This window comes from Callorhinus ursinus, unplaced genomic scaffold, assembly GCF_003265705.2.
Source record: "Callorhinus ursinus isolate GAN/ISIS: 27379988/994484 unplaced genomic scaffold, GSC_fseal_2.0 scaffold23, whole genome shotgun sequence".
NCBI classification, from domain to species: Eukaryota; Metazoa; Chordata; class Mammalia; order Carnivora; family Otariidae; genus Callorhinus; species Callorhinus ursinus.
In genome coordinates, this window is record NW_027397085.1 from 20,157,899 (window position 1) to 20,171,481 (window position 13,583).

At 38.7% G+C, this 13,583-nt stretch overlaps 1 protein-coding gene and 1 pseudogene across 3 annotated transcripts in view; both read left to right on the plus strand.

The window, feature by feature from the left end:
• The window catches only part of PLPP1 (phospholipid phosphatase 1), a 107,327-nt gene that overhangs the window by 67,711 nt on the left and 26,033 nt on the right, over positions 1-13,583 (plus strand). For 2 of the 3 annotated variants that reach the window (XM_025892451.2, XM_073905490.1), the window contains exon 3: positions 11,045-11,325. In XM_025892451.2, coding sequence (XP_025748236.1) covers positions 11,045-11,325 — 281 coding nt within the window. Of the gene's footprint in view, positions 1-5,064; positions 5,217-11,044; positions 11,326-13,583 lie in introns of all 3 variants that reach the window. The other variant, XM_025892452.2, reaches the window with a different exon arrangement.
• LOC112839507 (U2 spliceosomal RNA) lies at positions 9,867-9,987 on the plus strand (annotated as a pseudogene).

Consider the following 13,583-nt stretch of genomic DNA (forward strand, 5'->3'; position numbering starts at 1 on the left):
GGAGGTGTTTGTGTAGCTTTCACTATTTCCCTTCACATGTAAAAAAGTTCTTAACCACAGTTTCTCAGTTCTGCTGGACACCCCACCGCCAGTCTTTCCAACTAACATCTTTGTTTATATCATGGTTTCAAGATGCTGAGTATTTGTGCAGAGGAAGTTAAAGATGTTGTGCGACCGTGTTTTTTTTTTTTAAGATTTTATTTATTTTATTTTAGAGAAAGCACTCATGTGCGTGGGTTGGGGGAGTTGCAGAGGGGAGGAGAGAGAGAATCTCCAGCAGACTCCCCACTAAGCACAGAGCCCAATATGGGGCTCTATCCCATGACCCCGAGACCACGACCTGAGCTGAAATCAAGAGTTAAGAGGCTTAACCAACTGAGCCACCCAGGCACCCAACCATGTTCTTATGTTATCTTTTACTATCTCTGGTAAAGGATGAAGAAGTGCTCTGGTGGTATTTAGTTGGTGAAAGTGGTGAGTTACCCTATCACACATTCTCTTTTGAACTATGACAAATATCCACTAGTAGAAAGTAGAAGGCTGTATTTATTTGTGGGTAAGTATGAGTTTACCATGCAGAAAATCTGATTCTTAAATGGGTGAATATGACTAGCTACATGGGCATATTAAAAAGCAGAATGTGGGAGTGTAGAGTGGTATAGCCATTTTGGAAAACAGGTTGGCAATTTCTTTCTTTTTTTTTTTTTTTTAAGATTTTATTTATTTGACAGAGACACAGCAAGAGAGGGAACACAAGCAGGTGGAGTGGGAGAGGGAGAAGCCGGCTTCCCGCTGAGCAGGGAGCCCCATGAGGGGCTTGATCCCAGGACTCTGGGATCATGACCTGAGCTGAAGGCAGATGCTTAACGACTGAGCCACCCAGGTGCCCCCAGGTTGGCAATTTCTTAAAAAGTTAAATGTAAACATATACCATATGATTTGGCCATTCTACTCTTAGGTGTCTACTCATTAGGAAGGGAAATTATATGTCCACACAAAAACATGTATGTGAATGTTTATAGTGGTATTAGTTCTACTAGACAAAAACCGAAACAATTCAAATATCCACTGATGAATGGATAAACCAGATGTTGTATATACATGCAGTAGGATACTATTTAGCAATACAAAAGGAAAAAAATGCATGCTACAATGTGAATGAACCTCAAAAACATTATGCTAACTGATAAAAGGACTTAAGATATACCACATATTGAATGATTGCGTTTAAGTGAAATGCTCAAAAAGAAGCAGAAAACAGATGAGTGGTTGCCTGGGGTTGGCAGTAGGAGCAAGGATTGAATGCACATGTACTTGTGAGAATTTTGGGGGTAATGAAAAAGTTCTAAAACTGTATTGTGGTGATGGTTGTACAACTCTTTAATTTACCTAAATCACTGAATGATATGAGTGGATGAATTTTATGGTATGTGAACTCTACCTCAGTAAACTTTTTTTTCAAAAAGGGAATGAAAATGAATTTTGTAAACTGAAGTATTAAGAAAAACATTGTTTGACAAATGTAGTCATTTGACTAATGATGAAAAGGGATTGTCTTGGAGGTGTAACCTTTCAGGTAAAAGGAAAAAAGGGTGTTTGATTTACATTGAGAAAAGACTAAATGGAACCCTTCTCTTTTGCCTTGAAATCTGTAGTTAACAATAGCATCAGATGTTTTTACTTAAATTTTTGCATTTCTCCATATTTTTGTACACTGTGGCTGATAAATTGTGGTTATATAAAATAACCTTTTTGGAGCAGTTTCTCAAGGACCTTAACATTTATGTCCTTTGGCCTGTAATTCCACATAAAAAGTATATTCTCAGGAAATAATTAGAAATGAAAACAAGGTCTAGTATTTGGAAATGTTCACTCTAGCATTACAAAGGGTAATAAAAAAATTAGTAATCGACATGCTCTCACAGTAGGAGGAGTTTTTATAATTGTTTTAGTTATGGCTCTGTTGGTTGCAAGGGGCAGAATTCCTTTATAACTAGCTGAAGTAAGGTTGGGTTTTGCTGACAGGATACAGGGCACTCTAACAGCTCCAAAACAGCAAGATCAGTGAGGCCCTTTGGCAATGGGGAGCCAAAGCCACTGTCCCCATTTCTCACTCTCAGGGGCCAGGCTAGTCACTTCTGTTTTCTTTGCAGGCCTACTTTGTCCTCAGCCTCTTCTTCAGCCATTCTTTCTTGTGCATGGTTCAGTGCTGCTTGCCAGCTCTGACTGAGTCAGTCTTTGTTCCACTTCCAAAACTTCCAAAGCAGGAGTCTGGACTAGGTCATCTTTTTGAGCCTGAAGTGGGTCAGTGAACAACTGGTGATTTGATCATCTCCAACCCCTTTTTGGGGTCTACATTCAGGTTTAGTAAAAGTGAAATGGTGTTGGATAATGACATTGATAAAATCTCATGGACTCTCAGAAATTGCAAATATTAATTTAAAATATTTCTAAGGCCTTCTGTGATAAAATTGCTTTTCACTCACACTCTCAAAAGAATAGTGTGCATTTGTGGTAGATCCCTGCTTTTAAAAATTTTTATTTTTTTAATCATTCCTTACTAAAATCTCCATGGTATGGCTTCCACCCTTTCTTCCTTATTAAAACCAATTTTACTAAGTCTGGCTCTTGAAAATGTATTAGATGCTGTGGCTCAATCACTACAACCTGAGATGCAGTCTCTGGACTTGACCTCAGTGATGTTATTCTCTCCTGACCTTTCTCCGGCCCTCCAGGTCTGCCTCAGTGGATCTTCCTCCTGTGCTCATCCCTTCAGTATTGTTGCTGCCCTGTGCCTCACCCTCCTCTTCTTTTCATTTCATATCCATCCTGCTCTTTCTTTTACCTCTGTGGCCTCACAGATCCTTTATATCCCCAAATCTCTTGTCTTCATTAGATGCCTTCTGCTGAGTTCTGTGGTAACCACCAGCTTTTTGAATATCATCAGAACCTTCTCTTTTGAACCTTCATAGCTGTTTGTACCTCTGTTTATTCTCTGCTGCACCCATGGATTGTGCCTTACATAACTTCGTATTCCTGCTAGCACCTACCAGAATTCTTTGACAGTGGGTTCACTCAATATTTACCCATCTATATATTCCTGTTTTTAAAAATGGGCTAATTATACTTGTATGTGATTTTATTTTCTTTCCTTCCTATCCTAAGAAAAATACCCACAAACTTTTTTTCTAAATCTAAAAATAATTTCCAACATAGTTGTTTTGGTCAGAGGAAAAAAAAAACAAAACCCAGCTTAGTGGATATGCTTGCTAAGAACATTTTTCAATATATTTGGGCCTATTAATGTGAATTTTTCCTTAGAATAAGGACATAAAGCCTACGGAGTTTTGGATACTAATCATATGTGGATTTAATTTCTGTACTAGGTATTTTCTTGTCTCACTACAAAAGAAAGAAATGATTGAAAAATTCAACCAATTCAGAAATATGCAATGTAGAGATGGAAAGTTTCCGTTATTATGTGTAGAGTTCTTGCAAGTAGAATTGAACTGTAGAAATGGTGGTACTTTGCGAATACAAAATAAATTTGCTCATGTGGTAAGAGTATGGCTGTTGGTTGAAGGGTGAATGGTTAGTGACTGTGTAGGGCAGGCAGCAACTGATAGCACAGATCTGCTTACTGACCTCCACAGTGTGCGCTGCTGTGTGCAGAAGCTTTGTGCTGGAGCTGTAGTATCTGTATTAAAGGCTTGGGCATTTCGCCCTATTCCTCTGAATGCAGACAGTTTAGTTGAATCAGAGGATAGTCTGAAATCAGATATGAGAGGTGGTATAAGGGTCAGTTAGCAAAGTCAATTCTAATTTATTTTATTTATTTATTTATTTGTAATTGTAACTTTTACTAGAAGTATGGCTTTGGGAACCTTGTGAATGTCTTAAAGACTTCTAATGGGTTGCCACTCTTGGCAGATGATTTAACACAAAGGTAGAAACTTTGGTTCATGTATTCAGGGTGTAAATGAAAAACAGGAAGATAAATGAACTAGGAATATACTTCTTTTCATTTAGCTCTTGTAGGTAGAACATACTTGATATTTGTAGTAATGACACTCAGGCAGAGTAGCAGAGTTGTGTTTGTCATTCAGCCTTTGGGGTTTTAGTGGAGTTAATGAGACCTGTAAATGGTCATCAAGACTTGGTGCTTCATGGAAAGAGCACTTAAACATACAATGAGTATGTTAGCTTGGTGGCTATGGCATTACTGCTGGGAGAATGGGTCTCTGAGAGAGACAATCTTCCATACTTGGGTAAGTCTCGACACAGACCTCATGTTGAAGGTTTCTGCTAACCTATAACTCTTTCCTAGCATTCCTAGTTGGTATGCTGCATATTAATCAGTATGTCTGCTTCAATGAAGGAGACCTGAATTCTTAAAGCTGACTTTTAGGGAAAAGACAGTTTTAGGAGGTGAGTGTGAGACATAATCTTGAGGGAAAACATGGGTGAAAACAGAACTGTCTTTTGGTGTTTTTGTGCTTGACTTCATTTTTTCTTAAACTTGGTTAATAAGTTCAGATCCTTTTCACAGCAGCTCGAAACTTGCTATAGACAGTATAGAAACGGGTGGATAACATATTATTTAGATACTCTGATGGCTTAGCCAGGACCATGTCCTGTCCAAATGTGGTAGTAATGTAGAGACAAAATGGGTAATGTCAAAAAGCTGTTTTCCTTTTGGAAGCAAAGTGCGTGACAGATGCGTTTGGGAATAGTGTTGAAAACCCTGTGATTGAGTGGCAAACGAGCATGAGAAGGGATTTTTTTTTGTCTTCTCTGCCATCTGTTTAGCATGTTCGGGCAGAAACAAAGGGAAGAAGATACTCTTGGTTAGACTGGTTAAGCATTAGTCCCCTTTCTATCTTTTTAATCTCAACTGTAATCTTTCTAACTTGTGTTGCATGCATTGCTGCATTTCCTTTTTATGTGTGCTCGTATTTATTTTCATGGCAAATGCATTTTTAAACAGTCTCTGGGATAATTATTGCCATTAATTAATTTTCGTATTTCCATTTTAATGATATTTTCATTTATTCCTTTTGCTAGCTGGATTGCCTTTTGCAATTCTTACTTCAAGGCATACCCCCTTCCAACGAGGAATATTCTGTAATGATGAGTCCATCAAGTATCCTTACAAAGAAGACACCATACCTTATGCGTTATTAGGTGGAATAATCATTCCATTCAGTATTATTGTTGTAAGTCAAATCCACTTTTCCAAGTTTATTACTTTTGGGCAGTTGGCTTAATTTTGTGTTAATCTGTTAATGACTGAATGCATAAATGTCCAAAACAGTGTATTTTTTTAACGTTTAATTAACGTTGTTTGATCAAGGTGATCTCAGCTATTTTAAGTGGAACCAAAGGAATAACAGTGTATAATTAGAAGAATCTTACTGAATGTGTGTAGCTTTTATGCTAATATTTTCCAAGTCACTGTGGTTTTTAGAGCTCTAATTTGCTGTTGTTGCAGTAATCATGCAATAGATACATGTTATAGCAGTATGTTTTTAGCATACTTTATACCTAGGGTATTACTTTACGATTTGTGGGATCTGTGTGTATGTACCTACTTTTTAGTCACCGAGTTCTAAAAAAAGAAAAATAACTACTGTTAAGACCTCATTCTAACCCATGTTAAAGAATTTTTATATAATGCCAGAAACTAGAGAGAAAAGCCAAAGTTGTATATATAATCAGCAGTGAACACAAGAGAATTTTTACTGGTACTGAAACCTAATAGCAACTCTTGCTTTTAGGATTTCAGGTGGGAATGCTTAGAGATTGTGCTCTAAGGAGAAGACATCAAGGGATTGGACTAGATTATTTCATAATTTCTCAACTGAGAGAGTCTGTGACTTAGATTAAATAGCTTTATGCTCCATGACTTGTTAACTTTAGAAGGAAGATTTATGTTGGTTAAAAGTAGAAAATATGGTCCCATCCAGGAGGTAGGCCAATAAGATAACATGTATGTCTTGTCGGTTTTGGTGTTTATTGAAAAAAAAAAGCTTAATTAATAGAAATTCAATGTTTTATTCAAGAATGATCACAGCTCCTTATTAGCATTGAGAATTAACTCATTATTTGTGGTACATAATTAATAAAAGAAAACCTTTCTCATAAACATGTTTGTTTTATGAAACTGTGAACTCCTGGAAGGCAGAGATGGTGCTTTGTTCTTCTTGGTACCCTCGCTGCCTGCCATGGAGCCGGGAATGGTGGAACCTGGCATGTCCTAGGTGTTGGAATGAAATGAGAGTAATTACATGGTGACCTTGGCTGGCTCTCCTACAGTAAGGTGAAGTTTTAAGAAATCAGATCCCTTTAATCTAGACAAATCTTTACACTGAATTTTTACTACTAAAAAGAACAAAAGCCAAGCCTATGATTGTTCCTTTAAGAAGGTGTAGTGAGAGTAGTTTTTTTTTTTAAGTATGTGTGTTTCTGAGATGCTATTTGAATTTAAAGTTTTTAATAGGATACTTAGCTGCAAATACAGGTGCCCCTTGAACAAGATGGGGTTAGGGGACACTGACACCCGGTGCAGCCAGAAATCTGTGTTAAAATTTTTGACTCCCCCAAAACTTAACTACTAATAGCCTACTGTTGCCTGGAAGCCTTACTGATAACATAAAGAGTCAATTAACACAATTTTGTATGTTACTTGTATTATACAATAAAGTCAACTAGACAAAAGAAAATGTTAGTAAGAAAATCCTAAAGAGAGAATACATTTACAGTACTGTATAATGTAAGTGGACTCACTCATTTTGAAACACGTGCTGTTGAAGGGTCAGCTGTAGTAGCTGAGTTCATACAAGATTCTCCCTTGGAGTATTCGAACACTGCTGCAGATGGACTTGTCTTTCTTTTTTTTTTTAAGATTTTATTTATTTATTTGACAGAGACATAGCAAGAGAGGGAACACATGCAGGGGGAGTGGGAGAGGGAGAAGCAGGCCTCCCGCAGAGCGGGGAGCCCTATGTCAGGCTCGATCCCAGGACGCTGGGATCATCACCTGAGCCAAAGGCAGACAACGACTGAGCCACCCAGGCGCCCTTGGACTTGTCTTTCAATTCTTCTTGACTTTGTGTCTCAGTCAAAAGGTTGCTGCACAAGCAAAACCAGAAATCCAGTACAGACCAGAGGCCTGCTGCAGGACGGGGTTCTGATGGCTGGACACCGAGGGTGTAGGGGTAGCCTCCAACCGCGCAGGGCCTGACAGAACCCTCAGTGAGCGAGAACTCGTTATGTATATTTCATGAATTCCTAAGTTTTGACTGTTTCATCATCTACTGTGAGAAAGTTATCTCTGTGTTTAATAAAACGATTATAAATTGAGTGTAGGTTTCTTAAAAAAGAACAGACTCTTTAAAGGTGCTATCAAAGTACTATTTTCATATCAGCCAACACTGCACAGGGTGGTAATTTTATGTACTAATTTAAAAAAAAATTCACTTTGTTTATTAACTCCACTTATTTCAGTAAGCACTTGGTTAGACATGTAAATAAATGTTTAATTTTATTTACTAGAAAGTGGATCAGTTCTTTAAAAAAAAAAATCAAGGCTGTGATTCAGACTTCATAAGGCTTTGACCTGACTTACAGATGATCCACAGATAAGTGATTGAGGGAGGCTGGTGGAGAACCAGAGTTAATAGAGTTTCTCAGAAGCCAAAGGAGAATTTCAATAAGGAGAAATGATCAGTAATGTCAAATACTGTGAAAAGTTAAGGTAAATGAGAGTTGTTAAACACCTGTTCAATCCAATGAGACCATTTTGACTTTTGAAAAAGATTCAGTAGAATAAAGGGAATGAAGGTAGTTCAAGATATTTAGGAAGGAGTGGAAGTACACCAGTGATTTTATTTTTTTATTTTTTTATTTTTTTTTAAAGATTTTTATTTATTTATTTGTCAGAGAGAGAGAGAGGGAGAGAGAGAGAGCACAAGCGGTGGGAGTGGCAGGCAGAGGGAGAAGCAGGCTCCCCGCTGAGCAGGGAGCCCGATGCGGGACTCGACCCCAGGACCCTGGGGTCACGATCTGAGCCAAAGGCACACACTCAACCGACTGAGCACCCAGGCGTCCCAGCACACCAGTGATTTTAGACTACACTTTTGGGAAGGTGGGCCCTGAAGGGGAGGTACATAATATAGGGACAGTGTAGAGATGTATAAAATCATCTTGGTTGATGGAACTATAAAGGAGATGGTGAGAAAATACTGTGGTGCATAGGTTTTAAATGGTTGAATTACATGCATTTGGGTAATTATTAGCTTTGATCTCCAAAAGTATTTTGTTTTAGGGGCACCTGGGTGGCTCAGTTGTTAAGCATCTGCCTTCGGCTCAGGTCATGATCCCAGGGTCCTGGGATTGAGCCCCTCATCGGGCTCCCTGCTCTGTGGGAAGCTTCTCCCTCTCCCACTCCCCCTGCTTATGTTCCCTGTCTCACTGTGTCTCTCTCTCTCAAATATATAAATGAATAAAATCTTAAAAAAAAAAGTATTTTGTTTTAGTCCGCCAGACATTATCTTTAGTTCTTTAATAATTGATCCTACCTTTGGAGTGTAAATAATGCATAAGAAGTGATCACAACTCTAAGATAAGGCCACAGTCAGCTTAAGTGTGGACTTCACCAAAGGCTAAGCATTGGCATAAATGACTCAGAGGGCAGGGTAAAGTATTAAAATGAAACAAAAATATGGCTGTCTTGTATAGTGAAATGCTCAGACACATCCCTACATTTAATTTAGAAAATCAATTTAGAACTTCTCTGTTGTCTAGCTCTCTCAGTGAGGATGGAGGACATAATAAAAAACGATGTACATTAACCCAGCGTTTGTCAGCTTTGGAATCCCCCTGCCCTTTCCCAGCATTAAGGGTTTTAAGTTTCAGCTTACACACCTTCTGTGAATCAGTTTGTCATCTGTACGCATTGCTCTGAATTCTCCTAGTGAGCTGACTTTCTGATCTCAGTGTCAAGAACCAGGGTTTGGGTGGCCCTAAAGAATTGGAAAAGAATTGTTTACGCAAGAAGAACAGCTGACAGCTGAAGTGTGGGAGTTTTAGCTGCTCAAATTGTGGTTGATTAATATACTTGGTATATATTGTAAATGATCAAAGAGCAACTCCATAATGAAACATGAGAGAAATCCTCTCTTGCTGCTCACCTGTAAAGGCCATTGCTGGGACACCTTAGCGGTCAGAGGAGACAGTATATACTTTAATACATGGGCCACTGGAGGGGATTGGGAGAACCCTAAACACAATTGCAGAGGTGTGGTATCCCTAGAAGTGCATATGGTTTTTCTCTTCTGAGAGACCTGTTCTCAGAAAAGGATCTGATTAAGTCATTCACATTAATTACTGTAATGAGGAATCTATTTCTGTGGGGCTTAATGTGTAAACTAAGGGTGTTTACATTTTACTCAGGAGGCACCCCTTTCAATTAAAATTTACTAACCACCTACTCTGTTGGAGGCCACTATGGTGGTACTGAGTTTTTAGTCAATGACTAAAATTTGATTCTTTCTTTTGTAGTATTCATAGTCTAGTTGTCTAAGTTTTAACATTCTAATTATGGAGCCGTGGAGCCAAACGAAGAAACAACTTTTGGTGTTAGGTTCTTTTTTTTTTTTTTTTTTAAGATTTTACTTATTTATTTGACAGAGAGCGAGAGCTCAAGCAGGGGGAGCGGCAGGCAGAGGGAGAGGGAGAAGCAGGCTTCCTGCCAAGCAGGGAACCTGATGCAGGGTTCGATCCTAGGACTCTGGGACCCTGACCTGAGCCGAAGGCAGACGCTTAACGACTGAGCCACCCCTTGTGCCCCTCGTGTTAGGTTCTTAATCGCTTCTTGGCCTTTTGGCTAAGATCAAGTGTAGTATCTGTTCTTACCAGTTTAAAATCTCTTTTAGGAGGCAACCATTTATTTTACCTACGATAAGGCTCACCATGAAGATAATTAATTTGCACCAAATGGAAATGTTTGAATGTTTTATAAGATTGTTCATGTAAATTTAAGATGAAGCAGCAAGGCTAGTACTTAAGAAAAATTTTGTGGCTTGCATCTCCTCACTTGCTCAACATAAATAAGCAAGCTTTTTCTTCTTGTTCAACTATTTATTTTGGTCTCAGGTAGATAGAATGTGGATTATTTTATCACCAAATATAATTTTGTATAAATTTGCTCCTCAGTATTTTTTGGATTTCTTAGGGTTTTGGTCTGTGAACTTGTCAAGTATTGGGAAGGCTTTTTAATATGCCTTTAAACTCATTATAGCAGTATATGCTGGCTGACACACACTCTACTAGAATCTGGGAAGGCTTTGTCTCCACTTTTAGTGAAAAATAAAGAGGAAAGAATCACTAGAAATGTTTTCTTGGAGAAGGAGAGCATCGAATGTGTGTTTGGTCTGTTAATGAGACTTGTTAAGTCTGTCAGAGCCTTGTTAACCAGGCCTAGAGGTCTGGAGAGGCAGGGCTGGGAGGCTCTGTCAGCTAATCTCTGCCCTTTGTACCCTTTGGCCAGTGTTATATCCCTGCTTTTATATTAGTTTACTCCCTGAAACTATTTTACATTTTAAAATATGATGGATATTTTTGATTCAGAGGAATGTTGGCCAAAAATGAAGACACTGCCAGATAAAAGTACTTATACAAGGGATACTCTAATTAGGAAAGTTTGTGTTATTTGAACAAACCATGGTTTTTGTCATTCATGATACATCATTGTCTGCTTATTAAAGCTCATTTTATTTGAGTACCAGAAAAGAAAGAAGGTCTTATTGTTTCAGGTAGATTTGAAATTATTTTGGTCATTGCTTTGTAAGCAGTATACCACAGTTGATCTGACACCTTTTTTCATGGTTTAGAATTAGATATCCTCACTCTCCATTTGCAAATGAAAAAGGGTGTTTTTAAAATAAAGATTTTATTGTGATTTACCATTTTCTTTTCTATTTTTTATTTTGTTTAAAGTGCCTGGTTGCTGTTTTAACATGTTATTTTTCTGTTTCTTTTTCAGATGATTATTGGAGAAGCGCTGTCTGTTTATTATAACCTCTTGCACTCGAATTCCTTTATCAGAAATAACTACATAGCCACTATTTACAAAGCCATTGGAACATTTTTATTTGGTGCAGCTGCTAGTCAGTCCCTGACTGACATTGCCAAGTATTCAATAGGCAGACTGCGGCCTCACTTCCTGGATGTATGTGACCCAGACTGGTCAAAAATCAACTGCAGTGTTGGTTACATTGAAAACTACATATGTCGAGGGAATGCACAAAAAGTGAAGGAGGGCAGGTGAGTGTTAAATCTTCAGTGTTTGTTTTATGTGTTCTTGGAAAAGAAGGCTTCAGACACTGGAAGATGAGCCATCCACTAGCTTAGGGAGAGAAGCTAGTGTAATTACTGGGAGCTGAATTGAGATCATATTTTGACTTATCTCTATTTCTTCTTTTTTCCCCATTTTATGCCTACCTTCTGTTTAAGAGCATTTTAATGCAGGTCTTTCCATCTCTCATGAATAATTAAAATGAACTTCATATGTCATATAGTGCAGGGCCACCATGCTTTTTCTTAAGGCACCAGATAGTAAATATTTTAGGTTTTGTGGGCCATTTGGTTAATTTGACAACTATCCATCTGTGCTGTTGTACCAGGAAAAAACAGCCATAGACAATCCTTGAACAAATGGTGGGTGTGGTTATGTTCCAGTAAAAGTTTATTAACAGAAACAGTGGCTGCTCTAGGGGTTGTAGTTTGCTGACCTTTGATGCGTGTATTAAGTTCTGCTCTATCTCTTAGTATTCTTAGAGTATGTTTTTTTGTAAGGAAACTTCATATATTGACAGCTTTAGGTCTTCAGGTTGCCCTCTTATAATGCCCTTGTTAGGCTCCTTTCTATACCTGGAGCGCTATTAGGCATGACCGAAATAGAATGTTTGGAACCCAAAAGGTCTAACTCCTTTATTGTATAGATGAGCAAACGGAGGTCCAGTAACATTAAATAAAGCCGCTATGGGGGCCTGGGTGGCTCAGTCAGTTAAGCATCCGCCTTCGGCTCAGGTCATGATCCCAGGGTCCTGGGAACAAGCCCCACATCGGGATCCCTGCTTGGTGGGGAGTCTGCTTTTCACTCTCCCTCTGCACCTCCCCTAGCTCATGCTCACTCACTTTCTTTCTCTCTCTCTTTCTCAAGTAAATAAATAAAATCTTTTAAAAAAATAAAAATAAATAAAGCTACTAGTAGCAGAGCCAATTCCGCATCTCAAGTCTCTGAATTGTCAGCCTTACCTTTTCTGTATGATTGATGTTCTTATATTTTAAGATAGCTGTCACTTTACCTTAGTTATTCATCATCCAACAGATACTTTGGGTAAAATATCCTTTGACTGTTCTTTATACATTATTCTCAGGCACTTTTTTGTCCTTGTTGGTTCTCTTATAAGCTACACAGGCCTTGTAGTAGCCCCCAATTTTTGCATTTAGTGGAGATGAGAAAAACACCTTATTTAACTAAGAGTATACACTGTGCTGTGTGCATGAGATCTGGCCGTGAACTGGAAAGCTCTGGTTCTCATCTTCATGGAGCTTAGTCTAGCACAGAGGACTTAAATTAAAAAAGCGATGGCAGTGGAAGAGAACCTCCTTGTTGATAACGAGACCAGAGAATAGAGAGGCTGTTGAATGGCAAGCTTTGAGGTGATCATAGGAGGACTGGTAGGGGTATAAAGCCTTAATGAATGAAGGAGAGAGAAATGGCTAATGCTATAGGCAGTTGATGGTGGAAGGTGGTGTTGCTGATTTGAGTTTAGGTAAGCAAGCATTTTTTAAGAGGGCTAGGGGAAGAATGGTCCAGAAATGGCCTTGAGGAGTGATGAACGTAGCAGCACCCAACACTGGGCTCTGAGGGTGTGGGATGTGGAGATCTCATTCTCTGCTCTCGTAACACTACAGTGTCCTAGGGGAAGATCTCGGATTTAATGACGAGGAGGTGCAATGACTTTCAGTGAAGAGTTTGAAGACTCAGGGAAATATAGAGGACTATCCATGCCTGTGTCTCTAGTAACATGTCTCCTGCATCACCCAACAGAAAATAGGAAAACTCTAAATAATGTTTTCTCTTGTCACGGTATTTAAGAAAGTTAGGTGATAAGGGCTTACCTAAACTCCAGAAAATATCATTATAAATGATTCTTTAAGAACAGTTTCTTCACACATGTATTGTTTCTCTGGTTTGGGTACATATATTTTAGCTCAAAATTTTCTTGTAACAATATGTGTTATGAGAGATTTTTCTTTCTTACACGAGCCATTTGGACAAAATGTGAAATATTTATTTTTATTTTATTTTACTTTTTTTAAAGATTTTATTTATTTATTTGAACGAGAGAGACACAGCGAGAGAGGGAACACAAACAGGGGGAGTGGGAGAGGGAGAAGGAGAAGCAGGCTTCCTGCCAAGTAGGGAGCCCGATGCGGGGCTCGATCCCAGGACCCCGGGACCATGACCTGAGCCGAAGGCAGACGCTTAACGACTGAGCCACCCAGGCACCCCA